This window comes from Papio anubis, chromosome 20 (genome assembly GCF_008728515.1).
Source record: "Papio anubis isolate 15944 chromosome 20, Panubis1.0, whole genome shotgun sequence".
Classification (NCBI taxonomy): domain Eukaryota; kingdom Metazoa; phylum Chordata; class Mammalia; order Primates; family Cercopithecidae; genus Papio; species Papio anubis.
Window position 1 is genome coordinate 35,301,291 of NC_044995.1, and position 22,112 is coordinate 35,323,402.

The 22,112-nt window shown below is 49.5% G+C and overlaps 1 protein-coding gene across 3 annotated transcripts in view; it reads right to left on the reverse strand.

The window, feature by feature from the left end:
- The window catches only part of SIN3B (SIN3 transcription regulator family member B), a 50,496-nt gene extending 35,105 nt beyond the window's left edge, over window positions 1-15,391 (reverse strand). For all 3 annotated transcript variants that reach the window (XM_021930848.2, XM_021930847.2, XM_021930846.2), the window contains exons 1-4: window positions 15,259-15,391; window positions 14,886-14,992; window positions 13,140-13,293; window positions 3,168-3,368 (exon numbers count right to left, since the gene is read on the reverse strand). In XM_021930848.2, the coding sequence (XP_021786540.1) occupies window positions 3,168-3,368; window positions 13,140-13,293; window positions 14,886-14,992; window positions 15,259-15,369 (573 nt within the window). In that variant the 5' untranslated portion in view covers window positions 15,370-15,391. The remainder of the gene's footprint in view (window positions 1-3,167; window positions 3,369-13,139; window positions 13,294-14,885; window positions 14,993-15,258) is intronic.
- Between the last annotated feature and the right edge of the window lie 6,721 nt (window positions 15,392-22,112).

Consider the following 22,112-nt stretch of genomic DNA (forward strand, 5'->3'; position numbering starts at 1 on the left):
ATTAGATACAAGTACTGGGAATAATTTGAACATGAGATGAATTTTGTGTTTGCTTCTCTTCTATTTTGTGCAGGAGAAACACCATGTGAATGCAGACACTGCTCCTGGCTGACCAGGACCCCGTGGGAGTATGCAAAACCACGCCAGCACCCCCTCTCATGTCCGGGCGCTCTCTCAGTGTTGTGTTCTCCTGTGTTAGGGGCCAGCCCTGTCCCCATCTGAGGCCACGATGACCTGTCTGATTTCAGATATCCTCCTCCTGGCCTTCACATAATTCACAGGCTGCCACCACATCCACAAACCAACCTCAGGTCTCTTCCAAGGTCAGTACCCTATTTGCTGTAGCATTCATGTAATTCCTAGACACTTAACACGCACACAACGGTGCTGCCGTTTAGAGTCGGTGCCTATCTTTTTTTAAGTGTCACTGAGGAAGTTTTTGAATGTCATACCCTGAGTCTGTTTCCCCATGAACCCTGCAGTTCCCATGACACTCTGCAACTGTGCAGAGTGAACTCATTTTTAGGGACCCACTTATGTGAGGGTAGGAGTAACCGTTTGCCCCAGCACACACAGGACACGCGTACGTGGCTGTATAATGGGTGACAGTTACCAAGGGGTGACCTGAGACAGGCTTGTGCCTGAATTTGTTGCTCAGTTAACCTCACTGAACCCAGGCTCGTTGGCACCACCAGTTCTGTGGCCATTTTATGGATAAGAACCCCGAGGGAGAAGGTGGCAGAGATAAAGTCTGAAGGAAAATCCCACAAAGATAGAGAAACAGTAAGTAACACATGGCCAGATGGACCCTAGAGCTGCCTGGTTTGGTTCTAACAGTATCCCTGAAATACCTGAACCAACATTCTAAAACCAGGATAATTTACACAACAATTCAGACTTATATTTTAAAAAAATAGACAACCTGAGGCTGGTGTCACCAGGAGCCTGGTTTAAAATGCAGATACCATCCAGCTGGATGCGGTGGCCCACGCCTGTAATCCCAGTACTTTGGGAGGCCGAGGTGGGTGGATCACTTGAGGCCAGGAGTTCAAGACCCACCTGGGCAACATGGTGAAACTCCATCTCCTCAAAAAATACAAACATTAGCCTGGTGTGGTGGTGAGTGCCTGTAGTCCCAGTCACTCAGGAGGCTGAGGTGGGAGGATTGCTTGATCCCGGAGAAGTAGAGGCTGCAGTGAGCCGTGATGATGCCACTGCACTCCAGCCTGGGCAACAGTGAGACCCAGTCTCGAAAAAAAAAAAAAAACAAAGAAACTGTGCCGATGCCAGGTGGGCCCTGATGAATGGGAATCCTGCATGGCGGCCCAGGTGTCTGCATTCTCAACCAACTCCCAGCAGCCTGGTTTGGGTTCGGGGATACTGCACTGTCCTTCCCATGGCACTCTCTCTGAAGGAGTCTGTGGCAGCCCCTCACTGTGACCTCGTCTAAATGCATCTCTGGCGTCTCTAACCTGCCCCTTCCCGTGCCACAGAACAGAGTCACTGCTCTCCCGTGCCACTGCACAGACTGCTCTCCTGCGCCTTCCGAAATGTGATGAGCCCATGAAGCCTGGGAGGGGCCCATGGATTCTACGATCACAAGCACATCCCTCCACACAGACGAGACACTCACAGCAGCCACCGGCAACCACTCATCCATGACAAGCAAGCGTTCTTAGGGCTGTGCCAGCCTCTCACAGACACTAAGGCCCATGATGACGCTGGCACGGTGGAGAGCAAATGCCTTGGAGTTCCCAGCGTGCAAATTCTATCCATCTGATCTTAAACACTTAAGCTGAAAAGAATCCCATTTCTTTACTCGACATGTCAAGGCTGCCCGGATTTCATTTTAAAAGATTTCTGCTAATTAGCCAGGCGTGGTGGCCCAGGCCTGTAGTCCCAGCTGCTCAGGAGGCTGAGGCAGGAGAATCGTTTGAACCTAGGAGGCCGAGGTTGCAGTGAGCTGAAATTGAGCCACTGCACTCCAGCCTGGGTGACAGCAAGACTCCATTTAAAAAAAAGAAAAAAAAATGGGTTCTACTGCTAAAAAAACTTACAAGTGTTAGAGACTCCACGTCTGGGTGAAGAGGACGTCTAAGCCCCACTCATGACACACATGTCCCTCGCCACCAGCCCACCTGCACTGCCCAAGTCCCCTGCAGACGCCCTGATGCCGCTGTCTGCTCTGGCCCCTGGACCTCTGCATAGGCCGCTCCTGGCACCGAGAACGTCCACCCTTCCTTCAGGCTAACCTGCCTACTGGTTCCAACTGATCTGTCAAGATTCAACCTGACCGTCCCTCCCTGGCCCGGGACGGGCTGGGAACCGGGCTGGGAACCATGTTAATCCTGACTCACCTCTCCTGCCCACATCCTTTCTTTTCCACCCCAATCCACCTCTGAGTTTCTTCCCACCACTGCAATGAACAGCTAAGCAGGAGCAGCCATTTGTCTCTGTAGCCCCAGTTCCTGGTGCCGAGCCCAGTTGTCATCAGCAAAGTAAAGGGTGGTCGTATTGCCTAAGCAATAACAAAGTCATCTGATAAAAAGACGGTCTTGGCCAGGTGTGGTGATGCACACCTGTAGTCCCAGCTACTTGGAGGGCTGAGGCAGGAGGACTGCTTGAGCCCAGGAGGTCGAGGCTGCAGTGAGCTATTATCACACCACTGCACTCCAACTTGAGTGACAGAGCAAGACCCTGTCTCAAACAAACAAACAAACAAAGATGACTGGGCACGGTGGCTCTCACCTGTAATCCCAGCACTTTGGGAGGCTGAGGTGGATGGACTGTCTGAGCTCAGGAGTTTGTGACCAGCCTGGGCAACATGGCAAAACCCTGTCTCTACAGAAAATACAAAAATTAGCTAGGTGTGGTGACGCGCGCCCATGTTCTAGCCCCAAGTAGCCTCCGCTACTTGGGAGGCTGAGGATGGAGGATGGCTTGAGCCCAGGAGGTAGAGGCTGCAGTGAGCCGAGTCTGTGCCACTACACTCCAGCCTGGGCAACAGAGCCAGACTCTGTCTAAGAAAAAACAAACATAAAAGCCCACAACTAATTAGAATTTCACAGGATTTTACGAATTCTGACAGGAAAATCTGTCAGATATCTGCAGGGCCTCAAACTGGATGAAATCCAAAACCCACAAGGAATTGTAATCTGAGCTCTTACCTGGTACGTGTGCAGGATCTCCAGGAACGACCTGTAGATTTCCGGGTGGTCTAGGAAGCGGGTCTTAATCTTATTCACATAGCTGATGGCGTTGTTGAATTCCACGGAATCGGACTCCAGGGGTACCTGGGGTTTGTCCTCTTTATACGGCACCTGCTGCTTGAAGTCCTCTGCACCGTCCCCGTGGTTGTGCGAATTCTCCTGACAAGGCGACAATGAGTTACTGCCAGGCCCGACGCCGGAAATAGACTGTGAAAAACGCCAGGCCCAGCCACTGTCTGCACAGGAACGGAAAAAACTCAGCACGGAGCCAGGTTTTATTAGAGGCAGGGAAAGATTACTTCTGAGAGCCCGGAGGCAAGCAGGGCGGGGTGCACAGGTGAGTCTCCCCAGTTCCCCTCCGCCCGATCCTTACCCATCTACTCAAAGAACACTACAAGTTCAATGAGCACCTTCCATTTGGAAAACTTCACATTCAGGAGAAATGTACAAAGTGGATGTTGAAGCCTCTGCGGCGCCAAGTGCTAGGCTGCGTATAATAGAGAAGTCTTCCACGCCTTCTGCAATCTGTTTCAGCAAGATTGCCTTCACGTGGGAAGGCACCTGCTGCCAACAGTGATGCCAAGGTAGGATACATAAGGTGGGGACGCTGGAGGTTGGAGGTGACCCACCGTCCAGGTTGTTGGGGACTTCAAGGGACATGACATTTTTGGTGCTAAGCCCCAGGCCAATCGCAACGAGGTGCATCGGTTGCTTGGGAGAAAAGACAGGCCCTGAACACCCACCAAGAATGCCCTCTATGCATGTACTTTGCAGCCGATATGAGCAAAAAGAGAAACAAGCTTGCCTCCCTCCTATGTTGTGGTGGGACAGGACCACGCCCCCAAAGGAGGAGCTGTTGTTTCTAAACCAGAATTATGCTGCACTATCCCCAGCACACAAGGGCTGGGTCTCCAGCCAGTCAGGATTCCTCCAGCTTGGCTGAGGTTTTTGCTTGGACAACCCCCGCGTGGTGAGTCCCAGAGAACGCTCTTTCACCAAAGTACAATGACGCCACCTCCCAGCACTCCTGCATTTTTCTCCGTGGCCCCTGTCGCTACCTTACGGATCATGTGTTTTACTCATTGTATTGTCTGTCAGTCCCTGACTAGATGGTGGACTCCACGAGGGCGGGGGTTATGATCAGGGCTGTATCCTCAGTGCCTGGAACAGTATGAGGAACAGAGTGGGCTTCACCCCATTGGGGATGATAAAGTGAACGGATGAAGGGACACACAGACTTCACTGTTTCCGCTGCCCTGCGGTGCCCAACACTGCATGTGACCCAAACGCTGACCCTGAGGATCTACTGGGACAGGCAAGGCCAGGCACACCACTGCTGTCTTGTACTGAAACAGGTACCTCTGCTGGGCACAGGCACCATCAGTGGGGTGAGTGCATTCATCAGCTCAGGCTGCCACAATGAGGTAGCCCAGACTGGCTGAAGCAACAGAAGTCAGTGGTTCTCAGTTCTGGAGGCCAGGAGGCCAAGGTCAAGGTGCCAGGAGGTTTGGTTTTCTGAGGCCTCCCTCCTTGGCTTGCGGACAGCCACTGTCCGTGTCCCCATGTGGTCGTCTCTCTGTGCACGCATGTCCCTGATGTGTGTTCCAATCTCCTCTTCTTATAACACCAATCAGACTGGATTAGGGCCCACCCTAATGGCCTCATTTAAATCACCTCTTCAAAGGCTCCATCTCCAAATACAGTCATGTTCTGAGGTGCTGGGGGCCAGGGCTAAAATACATGAATTTGGGGTGGAATGTGGGGTGCAAGGATGACACAATTCTGCCCAGAACAATGGGTACAGAGACAATTCTAGAAAGTCTCAGCTGAGAAAAGCAGAAACACAAGACGCAGAGCAGCCGCGATTCTAAAACAATTTCTCCTGGTGGCGGGATTTGTTCTTTTTGTTTTGAGATGGAGTCTTGCTCTGTCTCCCAGGCTGGAGTGCAGTGGCACGATCCCAGCTCACTGCAACCTTTGCCTCCCAGGTTCGAGTGATTCTCCTGCGTAGGTGGGATCACAGGCGCTGTGCGACCACGCCCAGCTAATTTTTGTATTTTTAGCAGAGATGGGGTTTCACCATGTTGGCCAGGCTGGTCTCGAACTCCTGACCTCAAGTGATCTGTCCACCTTGGCCTCCAAAGTGCTGAGATTACAGGTGTAAACCACTGCGCCCAGTCAGTCGCAGGACTCTAAGATTCTCTGGGGATGTCCGCGAGGATTCTCTTTGCTCAGGCTCACAGGGGGCTGCGTCTGTTTCTCCACGGTGCACGGGTCTGACGGCAGAAGGGGTTGGAACGCGCAGGGTGTGGGTATGTGGGGAAGCAGCATGGAGCCAAGGTCTGTGTCAGAGGCAGCTGTAGGCGCCCTGCGAGCCCCCACCACTCCAAGGAGGTATTTCCAAGCCCCGCATGCATCTGATCCCCTAAAGTGTACCACTGCGACAAGATGGGGAACCACGCTCTAGACCAGGGCTTGGCAAAAAGAGCCAGATGGGATGGTACAGCCACTGCGGGGGACAGTGTGGCAGTTCCCTCAACAGGTTGACCATGGAATTATTACTACCATATGACCCAGTAATCCCACTCCCAGGTCTATACCCAAGAGAACTGAAAACAGGTGCTCAGGCCAGCTGCAGTGGCTCACACCTGTAATTCTAGCACTTTAGGAGGTTGAGGTGGACAGATCATTTGAAGTCAGGAGTTTGAGACCAGCCTGGCCAACATGACAAAACCCCGTCTCCACTAAAAATACAAACATTAGCCAGGTGTGGTGGTGCACACCTGTAGTCTCAGCTACTTGGGAGGCTGAAGAACTGCTTGAACCCAGGAGGCCAAGAATGCACCACTGTACTCCAGCCCGGGCAACAAGAGCAAAACTCCATCTCAAAAAAAAAAAAAAAAAAAAAGAGCTGGGTGCAATGGCTCATGCCTGTAATCCCAACACTTTGGGAGGCCAAGGTGGGCGGATCACAAAGTCAGGAGTTCGAGACCAGCCTGGCCAACACGGTGAAACCCCATCTCTACTAAAAACACAAAAAAATTAGCCAGGTGTGGTGGCAGGAGCTTGTAATTCTGGCTACTTGGGAGGCTGAAGCAGGAGAATCCCTTGAACCTGGGAGGCAGAGGTTGCAGTGAGTTGAGACCCCGCCACTGTACTCCAGCCTGGGTGACACAGCGAGACCCTGTCTCAAAAAAAAAGAAAAACAGGTGTTCCAACACATCCTCACATATGAATGTTCGCTGCAGCACTACGCACAACAGCCGAAAGGTGGAAATAGGCCAAACATCCATCAACAGATGAGTGGGCACGCGAAATGTGGTCCCGCCACACACTGGAGAATGATTCAGTCTTGAGGAAGGAAGCACTGATACTGGCTCCGATGTGAATGACCCCGGAAAACACGATGCTGAGTGACATGACAAGCCAGACACCAACGGCCACATGGTGTATGACCCCACTGATATGAAATGTCCAGAACAGGCAAATCCATGGAGATAGGAAGCAGACTCATGGTGGCCAGGGGCAAAGGGGAGAGAATTAGGAGGGTCAGGGTTTGATCTTGGGGTGACGTTAATGTTCTGGAATTAGTAGTGATGGTTGCACAGTATTGTGAATATACTAACACCTTAAACTGATGATGATGAATTTTATGTTATGTGAATAGTATCACAATATGAAATAGTTTTAAAAATTTAATCCTTTGAAACTGTAAAAATCACAACCAATCACGCTGAGCCAGGCTGGCTTTGGCCGCCAAGCCGCCATGTGCCAACTGTGCTACTCTAAACCACCCAGCACAAGCCCAGCTTTCTCTCTCTCTTCTGGCACCTCCTCTCTCCCTGTGCCCTGCCGGCCTCGTCAGGCAGAGTTTGAACTGCCTCCCACACCATGACAAACCATCCTGCGTGGCCGACACATCCATCTGAGCATCCACACACAGCCCCACCTGGGTACTGATTACCAGTGAGGCAGGCACCTCACAGACACACAGCAGCCCCCCAACTGCCCCGGCCTTACGTACCTCAGCACTGGCCCACACTTTTACCCAGAGAATCAGGCATCCTGGGATCACCCCAGACTTCTCACTCTCACTGACACCCTCCCCGCTCCCGATCTACATCATTATCCACTCTGCCCTCATCACATGGGAACCCCCTCTGGTCTTTGTCACTAGTCACTCTCTCCCCATCACTCGGGGCACCTCTCTGTTCCTTATCACTGTCCACTCCGTCCCTATCACTCGGGGGACCCCTCTCCAGTCCTTGTTACCATCCACTCTGTTCCTATCACTGTCTACTCAGTCCCCATCACTTGGGGACTGTCTCTGGTCCCTGTCACCATCCACTCTGTCCCCATCGCTGTCCACCTCTGTCCCCATCACTCGGGGGCCTTCTGCACTTGTTACCATCCATTCTGTCCTCATCACTTGGGGACTGTCTCTAGTCCTTGTCACCACCCTCTCTGTCCCCATCACTTGGGACCCTCTCTGGTCCTTGTCACCATCCACTCCATTTCCATCACTGTCTACCCCACCTCCATTACTTGGGCCCCCTCCCTGGTCTCCCAGGGGCCTCCTGACCCCTGATTCTCAGCACAGCAGCAGAACCGCCTCCCAGAACCATCCGGTACTTCTCACGCTCCTGGCTCCCTCTCCCCCTTCTCTCCTTCAGCTCCTGACCCTGCCGTTCTCCTTGGCTGTTCCTCAAGCACACCCACTCACTCTCACCTCAGGCCATCACACCCCACCAGGAACAGTCCCTCATGAAACAGGTCCTGCCCACAGCACCTCCTCCCACCCTTCCTCGGCCTGCTCCATCCTCTCTCTGCCCCCTCCCGCACACAGCCCGACTCTGCCCATCTGTTTCTCACCGGACCCCCACCTTGACTGTACTGGAACCCTGAGAGCAGGGCCTCTGAATAAACCCCAGGGCCTGACTCGCAGAGCCCTCAATAAACTCCAGGGCCTGGATCGGAGAAGGGGTCACCGCCTGCTCCAAGAGCCAAGAATATACAAACACAAGAACTGACTTGTTGACAACTAGCGGGACTTCCCCCAGACAGTAGGCAGGGGGCTCCCTTTGAAAGTCGAAGGGCTGTTTATGTTAGGAGCTGCACGTTAAGGGGTTATCTCTGTCTCTGTCCAAGCCGGTTGTCATCTTCCACGAGGCAGGGTCTGCCCTGAAGAGGACCCGCTAGCTGAGAGCGGCCACGTTCCCACCAGCATCCAGTTTCTCATTCCTGCACCATGCACTGCCCCCTGGCAATGTTCCAGAAGGTGGATATGGTCATGAACAAGACAATGGAGGGGCCCACCTCATCTTAAGGACTCACCATCTACCAAGGAAGAAAAACCAACAAGAAATAATGGATTTCGAACTTCTTTTCCTAGCCGTTTTGAAATATATAACCCAGGGTGGCGTAAGAATGACACAGGGTAGGGACTAGGGGGGTTCTCTGTAGAGGTGACATTACAACCAAGGCCTGAATTACCCGACAGGAAATGATGCTGACTCAGGAGGCCGAGGCGAGGCTCCAGTAAGAAGCGGTTCCTTCCTACAAGTTCCCTGGGTTGTCACTGGCCACACACCATGGCCTGTGTATGTCTTTCCCCTTTAGACTCGTGTTCTCAACCGGAGCAACTCTGACGCCCAGGGGATACTCAGCAACACGGAAGACACTTCAGGTTATCACATCTGGAAGCAACTGGTGGGTGGAGACAGTGCCCAGGGTGGCCCCTCGCCATAAAGAATAGTCTAGCCCCCAAAACTGAAGTTAAGACACCCTGCACCAAAGGCTGCCCGAGGCTGGGACTCCCTTATTCACCTTCCTTAGACCTATGGGCCACTCCCTACTTGTCAGTAGCCAGCAGGCTTTGTGATAAACTGAGGGGGAAAAAATGATACTTTAAAACAGTCAAACTAGAAAAACTAAGAAACAAAGAGAATACTGCCCAGGAGTGGTGGGTCACACCTGTAATCCCAAAACTTTGGGAGGCCAACACAGGAGGATCACTTGAGTCCAGCCTGAACAACATGGTGAAACCCTGTCTCTATTTTAAAAATGTAAAAAAGGCCAGGCACAGTGGCTCACTTCTGTAATCCCAGCACTTTGGGAGCTGAGGTGGGAGGATCACTTAAGGTCAGGGGTTCGAGACCAGCCTGGCCTACATGGTAAAACCCTGTCTCTACTAAAAATACAAAAATTAGTTGGGTGTGGTGTTGCATACCTGTAATCACAGCTACTTGGGAGGCTGAGGCAGGAGAATGACTTGAAACTCAGAGGCGGAGGTTGCAGTGAGCCGAGATCACGCCACTGCACTCTAGCCTGGGTGATAGTGAAATGGTGTCTCAAAAAAATAAAAAAGTAAAAAAAATTCAATTAAACTAAAAAAAAAAAAAAAAAGAACTTTGGGAGGTCGAGGCAGACGGATCACCAGGTCAGGAGTTTGAGACCAGCCTGACCAACATGGTGAAACCCCGTCTCTACTAAAAATACAAAAATCAGCTGACAGTGGTGGCAGGCACCTGTAATTCCAACTACTCAGGAGGCTGAGGCAGGAGAATCGCTTAAACCCGGGAGGCAGGGATGCAGTGAGCCAAGATCATGCCATTGCACTCCAGCCTGGGTGACACAGCAAAAACTCCGTTAAAAAAAAAAAAAAAAAGAAAGAAAGAAAAAAGGAGTATCACCAGGGCCTCTGTGTGTGGGAAACCCTGTGAGGCTTTCAGATGATGGCCTCTCAAAGGACTCCAGGGAGCCGAAAGCTCAAAGGACTCCTGAAGCCACGCAAGTCACAGCCTGGACTGGGCTATCTCTCATGTGTCTGTGCTGAAGCCACTCAAACAACAGCCCAGACTGCTGGGAAGCAGGGCTGGAAACCTGACAGCACCTGTGTCAATATCAACTGGAAGCGAGTGGGCTCCCAGGTGCCCCGAAGAGAACAAACCTCTATAGCTAAGACAGGAAGCCCTGGAAATGACTGTTCCTAGGCTGCAGGAAGATGACCAAGGCCCTGCTGAGTAGCTACTAAGTGAAAAGTTCTTTTCAAGCCTTTCCCCAAATCAATGGGCCTGCACCGTCGTCATTGTCACCTAAGCCACCTACGGGGAGACGAGACCGCCAGCCCTCCACGGTTGGGGACCCGCGGCTACTTAAAGGAAGAGCCAACTCCAAATACAACCACAGTGTGGCGCCTGTCATGATCTAGCCCTGAAAGTCGAGTTACTCCACCGGCAGGGACTCTGCTGAAAGGCAGTGTCCACATGCAGGATGCACAGTTCACATCTTTCCACTCCGGCTGTTTCTGAGTGAGTGACAGGAACGACACCCAGTGTTTCCACAGCGTTCAGGCTCTGCAAAGTGCTCTCGTGGATGCTCCTACTGCAAACGAGCTTGGCTTTCTCCCGCAGTCGTAATTGTTCCGGAGATTAATCTTGCTAAGGCTTTCATGGTCTGAGGCGCTAGCAGTACATCTGGATCCTGGGGCTTCATTTGCAAACAGGAAATGGAAGGCTCTTCGGAGTTCAGTGGCCACACGCTTCCAAGTTCCCCTTTAAAGCTGAGACTCGGCCAGGTGCGGTGGCTCACGCCTGTAATCCCAACACTTTGGGAGGCAGAGGCGGGCAAATCACAAGGTCAGGAGTTCGAGACCGGCCTGACCAGGTGGTCAGGCCATTAAAAATACAAAAAAACTAGCCAGGCATGGTGGCGCATGCCTGTAATTTCAGCTACTCAGGACGCTGAGGCAGGAAAATCTCTTGAACCCGGGAGGCGGAGGTTGCAGGGAGCATGATTGAGATTGCACCACTGCACTCCAGCCAGGACGACAGAGCGAGACGCCATCTCAAAAAAGAAAAAACAACTGAGACTCACTCCTTGGCTTTCAGGAGACAACAGGCTGTGGACGGACAGGTTCTTGCACAGAGAAGCAGCAGAACTTTTTTTTTTTTTTTTTTTTGAGATGGAGTCTTGCTCTGTCACCCAGGCTAGAGTGTAGTGGCATAATCTCTGCTCACTGCAACCTCCGCCTCCCGGGTTCAAGCAATTCTCATGCCTCGGCCTCCCAAGTAGCTGGGATTACAGGCATGCACCACTGTGACTGGCTAATTTTTATATTTTTAATAGAGACAGGGTTTCACCATGTTGGCCAGGCTGGTCTCGAACTCCTGACCTTGTGATGTACCCGTCTCAGCCTCCCAAAGTGCTGGGATTATAGGCGTGAACCACCGCGCCTGGCCAAGCAGCAGCAGAATTGACACACACCTTGTACACAGAATGAATACAAAAGCACTGCCACATTACCCTTCGCTGTTCTCTTTCCAACTGACTGCAGAGTGTCAGATCCCTAACTGACTGGACAGTCTACCATCTCTTCCATCAAAGGACAGACCTACCAAGTGGATCCAGCAGTAGATTCTGACATTCCCTGTTAAAACTCTCGGGGTGAGGCCTTGGAGGAGGTTGGGAGAGCTGGTTCACTTACACCAGTGGTTCTCAACAGGGGCACTTCTGCCCCCAAGGAGACACCAGGCAATGTCTGGAGACATTTCTGGCTGTCAGAACTGAGTGAAGGTCTGGTGGGTGCAGGCTAGGGATCCTGCTAAACATCCCACAACGCACTGGGAAGCCCCCAACAGCAAGGAATTATGCCTTAAATGGCAATAGTGCTGAGGTGCAAAAAATGACAAAGGACATCTTATAAAAGGAAATATTAAGTAGGCTTTCTTTTTCTCAGAGGCGCTAGTGAACTCAAGCATGAAGACACCGCAGAGATAGCAGGGGCAGTGAGCCAGGCATGGTGGCTCACTCCTGTAATCCCAGCACTGTGGGAGGCCAAGGTGGGCAGATCGCTTGAGGCCAGGAGTTCAAGACCAGCATGGGCAACATAGTGAGACCCTGTCACTACAAAAAAAAAAATAATAATAAATTAGCTGGCCATGGTGGTGCACACCTGCAGTACTAGCTACTAAGGAGGCTGAGACAGGAAGATCACTTGAGCCCAGGAGGTTGAGACTGCAGTGAGCTATGATGGCACCACTGCACTCCAGCCTGGGCAACAGAGTGAGACCCTGTCTTTTTTTTTTTTAAAAAAAAAAAAAAAAAAAAAGAGGCCAGGCATGGTGGCTCATGCCTATAATCCCAGCACTCTGGGAGGCTGAAGCAGGCAGATCACTTGAGGTCAGGAGTTCAAGAACAGACTGGCCAACATGGAGAAACCCCAGCTCTACTAAAAATACAAAAATTAGCCGAGCATGGTAGCACATGCCTGTAACCCCAGCTACTCTGGAGGCTGAGGCAGGAGAATCGCCTGAACCACAGAGGTTGCACTGAGCTGAGATTGCGCCACTGCACTCCAGCCTGGGTGACAGGGCCAGACTCTATCTCCAAAAAAAAAGAAAAAAAAAAAAAAGGAGGGCCAGCACCTATCACCCAAGGAAGGACCAAAGCCAAGCCAGGAGTCCCAACTGAGCTAATAATCCTATCAACAATGAAACACAACCACCATAAACGTGGCTATTCACACACCATCTCGATCACTTTATTTTGTAGGTGGTACTGAGAGTGATCAGAGGCAGACGAGGACATACCCAAATACAAGGGCAAGCCTGCCTGGTATGCTCGCTGGGAAAGCCTCAAGCCAAGACCTCAGCAACTGCTGGGGTGGTTATTCTGTGTTAGGAGGATACCTCCCTGACATCTACTCTTGATTTAAATCTTCCAAACAGATCAATTTGGGAGGCAGAGGCTGCTTGTGTAGGTGTTTCCATATCTATTTTGATTTGTGCTAGAAGCAATGAGCATGTCTAGAAAAAGAACAGATCTTAAGTGGCTTTCTAGCAATGATACAAGAGAGACACGTGGCCCAACCTGAGTAGCAAGATACACGCAGTGAAGGCTGAGATCACCCGAACCACTGTAGCAGCATACCTGGCTCGTCAGAGGCGACTGTATGTTTAACTTGCCATTCTTGGGAATGTCTATTCTGTATCCAAGGGGAAGAAAAGCGTTGAATCCAACAATGAGGTCAGGGTGCTCGTGGAAGAGCTGTGAGACACGTCTGATGACTCCAGGAGTATCGATGCTAGAAGAAACAACGGAAGTGGGCAAGAGGGTCTTAGAAAGTAAATGAAAAATGTAATCTATTCCCCACTCCCTTGATACTGCCACATAAAAACCTTCTCAACAGACAACAAAGGAACCCAAAATGTGACCCACCAGGCGCAGTGGCTCCTGCCTGTAATCCCAGCACTTTGGGAGGCCAAGGCAGGCAGATCACCTGAGGTCAGGAGTTCGAGACCAGCCTGGCCAACACAGTCAAACACTGTCTCTACTAAAAATACAAAAATTAGCTTGGCGTGGTGGTGCACACCTGCAGTCCCAGCTACTCAGGAGGCAGAGGCACAAGAATCACTTGCACCGGGGAGGCAGAGGTTGCAGTAAGCCAGGATCACACCACTGCACTCCAGCCTGGGAGACAGAGCGAGAATCCGTCTCCAAAAAAAAAAAAAAAGTGCCCCATGTGATAGCATCTGTACACCATGATCTATCTCCTGACTGGCTAGGCCTGAGCTCCTTGTTTCCTCCTGGTGAGAATGAGAGAATACTGACATTGCTCAGCTCCCCCAAAACACTCCAAGAATGGGCACTCGGTTCTGAAAATGTCAGGAGAGCCAATCGCAAGGCCTGGACTCCAAGAAGTGGCAGGAGGCCAAAGTCCTCCAAGCAATGTGAAAAATTCCCTCATTTCATATCAGATAGAGATGACTATGACACAGGTTTCCATCTCAGCAAACAATTGCAATGCATAAATACCAATGGTACCGCCAAGTATGGGAAACGTGTAATAGGAGGGAAGAGATGGAGTCTCCCTTCAGGTTGCATTGCAGCCCAGCCCTTAGAACTGGGCTCCTGGAAAGAAACCAGGCCATCCCCACCATGTTTCCTAAGAGGGGGCAGCAGTAAGGTAAGGATATGACCTCCACGAGTCTGACTCAGAAGGTCTGAGTTCTAGTGTCACCTCTGCCACTTAGGTGGGTCCCTTACCCACTCCAAGTCTCAGTGAGCCTTCTATAAAAACAAGGGCATGATCCCAGCGTTTCCCATCTATCTGTAATCCTCCTTGATTCTGGGCCTGCAAAATCAGCTCATGTGTTTTAAACGTTTTCTGTGTGCCAGCTCCCTTACTAAGCATTTTATGCGTCTTACTTCCAAGCAGGCCTGGGACCACAGTGAGCCCGGAGAAGCATCTTGAGGACAAGATTAAAGGGGAAGAGGGTGCCAAAAATTTCAATCATCAAGACAAATAACATTTTACAGAGTTTGAAAATAAAAAATCAAAATGGGTCCCACCAAATCTTTCATGAACAAAACTAATTTTAAAATCAACATATGAAATCAAGGCTGGATTTGACTCTATGAGTGTGCACGGCCTTGCCCTCCCTGCCTCCCCCCAGATCCCTGTCCCGCTTCCAGGAATCCCCACAAAGCTCCACAAGGTGGGTACTATCCATTTTCATTTTTGTTACGGGAAGGAGCTAAGACTTGGAGAGATTCGACAACCTGCGCAAGGTCACCCGGCCCAGGGGGGCAGCCTGGGGAGGGGAGGTCTCACCCCGCTAGGCCTGATTCCGGCCCAGGGGGGCCCCCCGAGGTGGAAAGGGGCCCCGCGGGTACCTCTGGCTTTTGAACTCCTTCATGATCTCCAGGAAGCCGTTGTAGGTGGCGGGGTCGCTGCCAAAGCGGATCTTCACCTGGTCCAGATAGGTGAGGGCGTCTTCTACCTGCAGAGAGGGGGAGGGTCCCGGTGGGCCCGGGTCGCGGGAGGAGGGGACGAGGGGCCGGGGTCCCTGAGGGGAAGAGGATGGGCTGGGCCTTCGGAGGGCGGAGGTGAGTGGTGAGGGGTGAGGGGTCCGGGGCCGTGCAGAGGGGAGGCCGAGGCTGGGCCGGGGCCGGGCGGGGCCGGGGTCGGGCGGGGCCTGGGTGAGGGGCGCCCGCCCGCGGGGTCCAGAGGATGGGGTCCCCGAGTGAGGGCAGGGACGCCACTCACGTGCACTGGCAGCTTCTCGTGGCCCGCGGAGCCCGAGCGACCCCAGCGGGCGCCGCTCAGCCCCCGGCCCGCGGGGCCGCCGCCACCGCTGCCGCCGCCAGCGTGCGCCATGTCCGAAGTCGGAGCTGCGCCCCGCCCCGCCCCCGCCCGAAGGCCTGCCGCGCATGCGCAGCCTCCGCCTTTGGAGGCGGGGTTTGATGATGTTAGAGGGGCGGTGCTCTTTGAGGGACTAGTCGTGAAGATCTTCTCCTTAAGATTGGTATCATAGTTAATGATTTATATAGCAGGGGTAGGCGAAGCAAGACCCGCCGGCTGCTTTGTCCGGCCCTGCAAGCTCAGAATTATTTTTACATGTTTACATAGCTGGGGGAAAAATCCAAAGGAGAAGAATAGTCTATGACCTGTGAAAAGTTTCTGAAATTCACATTTCAGTGTCCCTGAATAAAGTTTTATTGGCACACAGACACGCCCACGCGTTTACCTACCATCTCTGCCTGCTTTTGCCTTGCAACAGAGTAGGTAGTTGCTAAAGATGCTACAGATCTGCAGAACCTGAAGTATTTACGATCTTGCCTTTTATGGAAAAAGTTTGTTGGCCCCTGCTTTATAGAGTTGATAGGACAATGAAGTATGAACACCCAGCGCCCTAATACAGGGCCTTGCGTGGTGAATTTTTGCTAAATGGCCTTTGAGTTACTCCTACTCCTCCCACCTTCACTTCCCTATCCATGGCCTCATCACTTCCCATCTGGACCAGTTTAGGAGGCTCCTACCCCTGGTACTTTCTCAGCCCTGGTACTATCAAGAACTCTAGGCTGGGGTAGTGGCTCACGCCTGTAATCCCAGCACTTTGGGAGACAGAGGCGGGAGAATTGCTTGAGGTCAGGAGTTCAAGACCAACCTGGCAGCATAGCAAGACCTACGTCTCTACTAAAAAAAATTAAAATGAGGCTGGGCGCGGTGGCTCACGCCTGTAATCCCAGCACTTTGGGAGGCCGAAGCGGACGGATCACAAGGTCAGGAGTTCGAGACTTGCCTGGCCAATATGGTGAAACCCTATCTCTACTAAAACTACAGAAGAATTAGCCAGGCGTGGTGGCAGGCACCTGTAGTCCCACCTACTTGGGAGGCTGAGGCAGGAGAATCGCTTGAACCCAGAAGGTGGAGGTTGTCGTGAGCCAAGATCATGCCGTTGCACTATAGCCTGGGCAACAGAGCAAGACTCTGTCTCAAAAAAAAAAAAAATGAAAATGAAAAAATTGGCTGGGCGCTGTGGCTCACGCCTGTAATCCCAGCACTTTGGGACGCCAAGGCGGGTGGATCACCTGAGGTTGGGAGTTGGAGACTAGCCTGACCAACACAGAGAAATCCCATCTCTACTAAAAATACAAAATTAGCCAGGCTTGGTAGCACATGCCTGTAATCCCAGCTACTCGGGAGGCTGAGGCAGGAGAATTGCTTGAACCCAGGAGGTGGAGGTTACAGTGAGCCAAGATCGTGCCATCGCACTCCAGCCTGGGCAACAAGAGCAAAACTCTGTCTCTAAATAAATAAATAAAATGAAAAATGAAAACATTAGCTGAGTGTGGTGGTGCACACGTGTAGCCCCAGCTACTCGGGAGGCTGAGGCAGGAGGATTGCTTGTGCCCAAGAGTTCAAGGCTGCAGTGAGCCATGATCTTGCCACTGCACTCCAGCCTGGGAAGCATACCAGTGCCTTTTTTTTTTTTTTTTTTTTTAAGCATCTTTTCTCTTAAAAGAAACAAACAGAGAAACCAAAAACTCCACTCATTCCACCACTGCTTTCAAACCTCCAAGGTCTTCCTATTTCTAATGAGATGAAATCTAAGCACCTACATTGCAGGCTGTCAGAATTGGTCCTTAGGAACCTTTTCCTGCAGGATTTTCCACCAAAGCAAACTGCCTCTGTGCAGAACTTCACACCATTGCCTGACCAACTTGGCTGCTTCCTGGCCCCAAGCATTGGCACTCACCATTTCCTTTGCCAAAAGTCCTGTCATGCCTCTTTGTTATTCAGAAAGCACCTGTACATCCTTTTAAACACAGCCCAAATATCCCTTTCCCTCAGGAAGCTTTCCCAGTCCCCTTCTATGTCTCCCCTCAGTCCCTTGTATTTCATATTTGTTTTGTGTCCATCTCTAACACAAATCCCTGACACAGCCTCTCCATCAGCATTCATCACATAAATGAATATTTGATTAATGACCAAGTGCATTCTATTTTTACAAGTGAAGAGGTGCAGGAAAGTTGAGAGTAAATTGGCATTGGCTGCATCATTTACCAGGCACCTTGCTAAGTGTCAGGAATAGAATGGTAAAAAGGAACGCAAATTTGGCTATTAAGAGCTTTCAGTCTTTCAGGATAGGAATCTAGTAATCACACAAATGTAAAGTTTCACATGTAACAAATTCTTTAAAGAGAATGTATACATGTAACAATTCCTAAATTTCTGTTGCTATGGCTGTGTAACAAATGAGCCCTTGACAATCCCAGCACTTTGGGAGGCCAAAGTGGGGGGATGTCTTGAGGCCAGGAGTTTGAGACCAGCCTGGGCAACATAGCAAGATCCCATCTCTACGAAAACATTAAAAAGAAAGAAAAATGGAAAGAAAAAATAAAAACATTGTAAGGTCTGGGCTTTCTGTAAAAGAAAAGAAAAGAAAAAAAAAAAGGCAGTTAAGACTTAGTGTAGCAGGACGAGCCGCAGACAAAACCTCTCAGACACTGAGTGGTGGAAGGAAGGGCTTTATTCAGCTGGGAGCATTGGCAAGCTACTGCCTTAAAATCCAAGCTCCCCAAGGGTACAATTTCTGTCCCTTTTAAGGGCTCACAACGCTAAATATTTCACATGAAAGGGTCATGATTGATTTGAGCAAGTAGGGGGTATGTGACAGGGGCTGCATGTACCAGTGGTCAGAGTGAAACAGAACAGAGCAGAGAGTTTCATAATGTTCTTTTATACAATGCCGGGAATCTATCGATAACATTGGTTTCTACGTCATGAGTTGATTTTTAACTACTAGGTTTAGGCCAGGCAGGCCCACGCCTGGTTTTGGGCCTGGTGCTGAGCTGCCTGTTTTTGGTTTTACTTCCTTGTTTTTTCTTAAAACAGGTACTGAGTATAAAACAATATAAAACAATATGAGAGGGTCTCTCTCTTTCCTCATTTCCCCCCTTTGAGACTCTCACTTTTTATTAGTGGGAGTTCTCGCTCTTATTTTTGTTACTTATGTCTTTTTGTGCAATAGATTGATAGTGATTTATATAGTACACTTGTACCGAAGCATTTTGGTGAACTAAGGTAGGAATGAAGTTTTTTATCATTTGAAGAAGTACGGGTAGCAAACAAGGGAGCAGTCAGCAGGTTTTTATTACTATTATGACTTTTATAGTAAGCGTTTTAAATCCTCCTAGTGCTGGGAACTAATTTTTAAACATGGCTTCAGGGTCGAATTCGTGCTACACTTGTATGGGCACATGTGTTGGTTTTGTCATATTTTTAGCTATGTCTTTAACTACTTGCCTTTGATTATCTACGTGTAGACAGTAATTAGTAAAGTTAAATTTTTTATAGACCTGTTTTTCAGCTGCTAGCAAGTAGTCCAAAGCCAATCTGTTTTGATAGATAGCATTTCTTATCTGAGTTTCTTGCCAGGCCAGAATAGTCAAAACTTGCCCGGTTTTATTAGTGATGATTTCTAAAACAGCTTGCAACCGTATGATTCGGTTGAGCATGTAAATGGGGGTCCAGCATCCCCATGAGCCGTCTTGTGTCTAAGTGGCAGATCTATAGTATTATATAATATTTTAGGAGGTCATTTACCATCTTTCCAATTACCTATGGCTATGCTTTGTTTTCCAAGGGAAGCATAGACAGGGAAGTCCAGGAGTTCACCTGTTTTATGGGCAGTAGGAAGAAAGATGGTTTAATAGTGCCAATAACACAACTACCTGTCCACTGGTCAGGCAGCTTAGCGTAGGCTCTATGTCTACTTATCCAGTATAACCTGGTGGGGACAGTCCAGTCCTGTGGAATTCTGGGTGCACCCAGACAGTCTGCAACCTTGGAAATTTACTGAATGGATCTCTTTCTGTGTAACTGGAACTCTATCATGTAACTGGTTTTTTTGGAACCATTATATACTTTTTGCCCTAGACAACTAAGTCATCCTACAGAATGAGTGAATTTTTTCTTTTTTCTAACTATGCAATATTGTCCAATAATTGAGACTTTTAGAACCTAGAGATGATTAGGGTGATTCTTTTGGGCCAGGAATTCATCAGGAACTGGGTTCGTAGGCACTAATTCTTAGGCTTCTTATGGCCATTGATCTCTTATTACAGTTTTTTCACAAACATAATATGAACTGACATTTAGAGACTGGGCTACATGCTCGGCTATTTGCAGAAACAAATTTCTGGTTTTTTCCTGGAATCTCTGGTACTGGCACGTTTAGTTTATTATAGAAAATCTGAAATACTGGTTCTGGATAGCGTTTATGAACCCCCTCTTTTACTAAGATATTTACTGTAGGACCTAGTCTTTTCCTATTGATGCCCAGAGATATGTGTTCTCCTTTTTTTTTTTTTTTTACCTTGGGTTTAAGGGATTTGTAATTATTAATTTTAAGGGGTTGCAGCTTCCACTGGTACAGGAGGTGCTGCCTTCTCCTTTTTGGAGCTAAACAGGATCTTTTTTATCCTTTTTTTAAGTAGTCTAGATGACATAAGACCAGAAATTACACGCATTTGCACATGAAGTTAATTTATGACAGATATACTTATTTCCTGCCGTGTAACCTTTTTTTTTTTTTTGACTTAAAGAACTGTATCTTATTCTATGCTGATTGCTATTGATAGTGGCACAAGCATTAAATTTTAGGATTATATGTTTGGAGTCCCCTTTTTCTTCTGTTCTAGCTATTACTTTACTTGTGTTGCCTAGAAAAGGAGCAGTCCTTAATTTTATTTTAAAAACTGTGATCATGGGAGGCTTAAAATGGGTCATAACATACATCAGGTTGGTTACTTTCTGGGCTACATACCTTGGATAGAATACCATTATACAAACAAGTTTCTTTTAGAGTCCTGGTACACTTGTAATAACCATAAAATAATAGGACTGTAGCAATCTTTTGTCCTACCTCAGTGACTTGAGGTATATACTGGGAACAGCCCTCAGTCTGAGGAAGGTCCGTTGAAGTCCTTACTATGCAAGTCCAAATTTTGAGGAAAATGAGTCCTGCAATGACTTTCCTCATGCTTCGGCCGTGTGCGGACCAGTCAGCTTCCGGGTGTGACTGGAGCAGGGGCTTGTCATCTTCTTCAGAGTCACTTTGCAGGGGTTGGCAAAGCTGCTCCCATTCACCTACAGCTCCCAGTCTACTGATGTTTAAAGTTGGTCTTGGAGGTTGGGCCCACTAGAATAAACTGAGTTCAATACTTCTACACAGTTATGTTTAACTGGGCTCTCTGATACCAGGAGCAAGGTGGCGGGGTTTAGGGTGTTGCAAACTTCAATGGTTATGTGGGAATTTTCACAGAGCAAGCTTTGGTATCTAGTTAGTCTAGCATTCATTAGCTAATGGTGTCCTTTGGTATTTATTAAAATTACCACAGCATAGGGGGAACTTTATGTTTAGGTTTTACCTAGGAGTTAGCTTATCTGCTTTTCGTGCTAACGGGGCCATTGCTGCCAGGGCCCCTGGACATGGGGGCCAGCCTTTGGAAACCCCGTCTAGTTGTTCTGAGAGATAGACCACTGGCCTTGGCCAGGGCCCTACAGTCTGGGTTAAAACTTCAACTGCCATTTTTTCTCTTTCTGACACATAGAGTGTAAAGAGTTTTGTCAGGACAGGTAGACTCTGGGCTGGGGCCGACATGAGTTTTTCTTTTTAACTCATGAAAAGCTCATTGCTGTTGGTTGTAACAGATGTAGTTTATCTAATCTACATTTTTATTGACTGTCACCTACTAAAATATTGACTTAAATCCTGTGACTATTTGATTTCAAGCTTTAAATTGGTCTGGTATTCCTTGCAGGGCTCCAGTTGCATCTCAATAGATGTGAGAGTTGAAAGACCTATAAGGGGCTTCTCTTGCTTTACGATGTCTCATTATTTTTTTCCTCTGGTTGATGAAATGCTAGGGTGAAAGGGATAGTCAAATGGACTAAAGCACAAGTGCCACTCTAGTTATTTGGCAGAGTGCCCAGTAAAGGTCCACCCCAATACCACCACACATCCGCTCGGGGATGAACAAGGGCTGACTGATTGATAAGCTCTTGAAAATTCTTAAGCTCACTGCATCCCTTCAGGTCTCCAAGGAATGCTAAGTTTCCTCCCTGCCGTGAGAGACACGAAGTGAACTTAGTGTTGGGAGACGGAAGCTGGATGGCCCTCAGGGGCTGACCTGCAGGGACTTTGGAATGTAGCAGAGAGAGCTTGGCATGACTTATTACTCCAGGCTGTAGAATCCTGGAAAAGAGCTACCATGTAGCCCATGCCTGGTCAACTGGAGGACCACCTTAGTGGAAGGGGGACAATCAGGACCTCTGGCCTGCCATGTGCACAAGCATAACAATTGCTTTTGTTTAATGTGCAGATGGAATATTTGATCCATTTCAACCAGGCATTTGCATCTTGGTAAGCATACCAAGATTCTCTTTTTTTTTTTTTTTTTTTGAGACGGAGTCTTGCTCTGTTGCCCAGGCTGGAGTGCAATGGCTGGATCTCAGCTCACTGCAAGCTCCACCTCCCGGGTTCACGCCATTCTCCTGCCTCAGCCTCCTGAGTAGCTGGGACTACAGGCACCCGCCACCTTGCACGGCTAGTT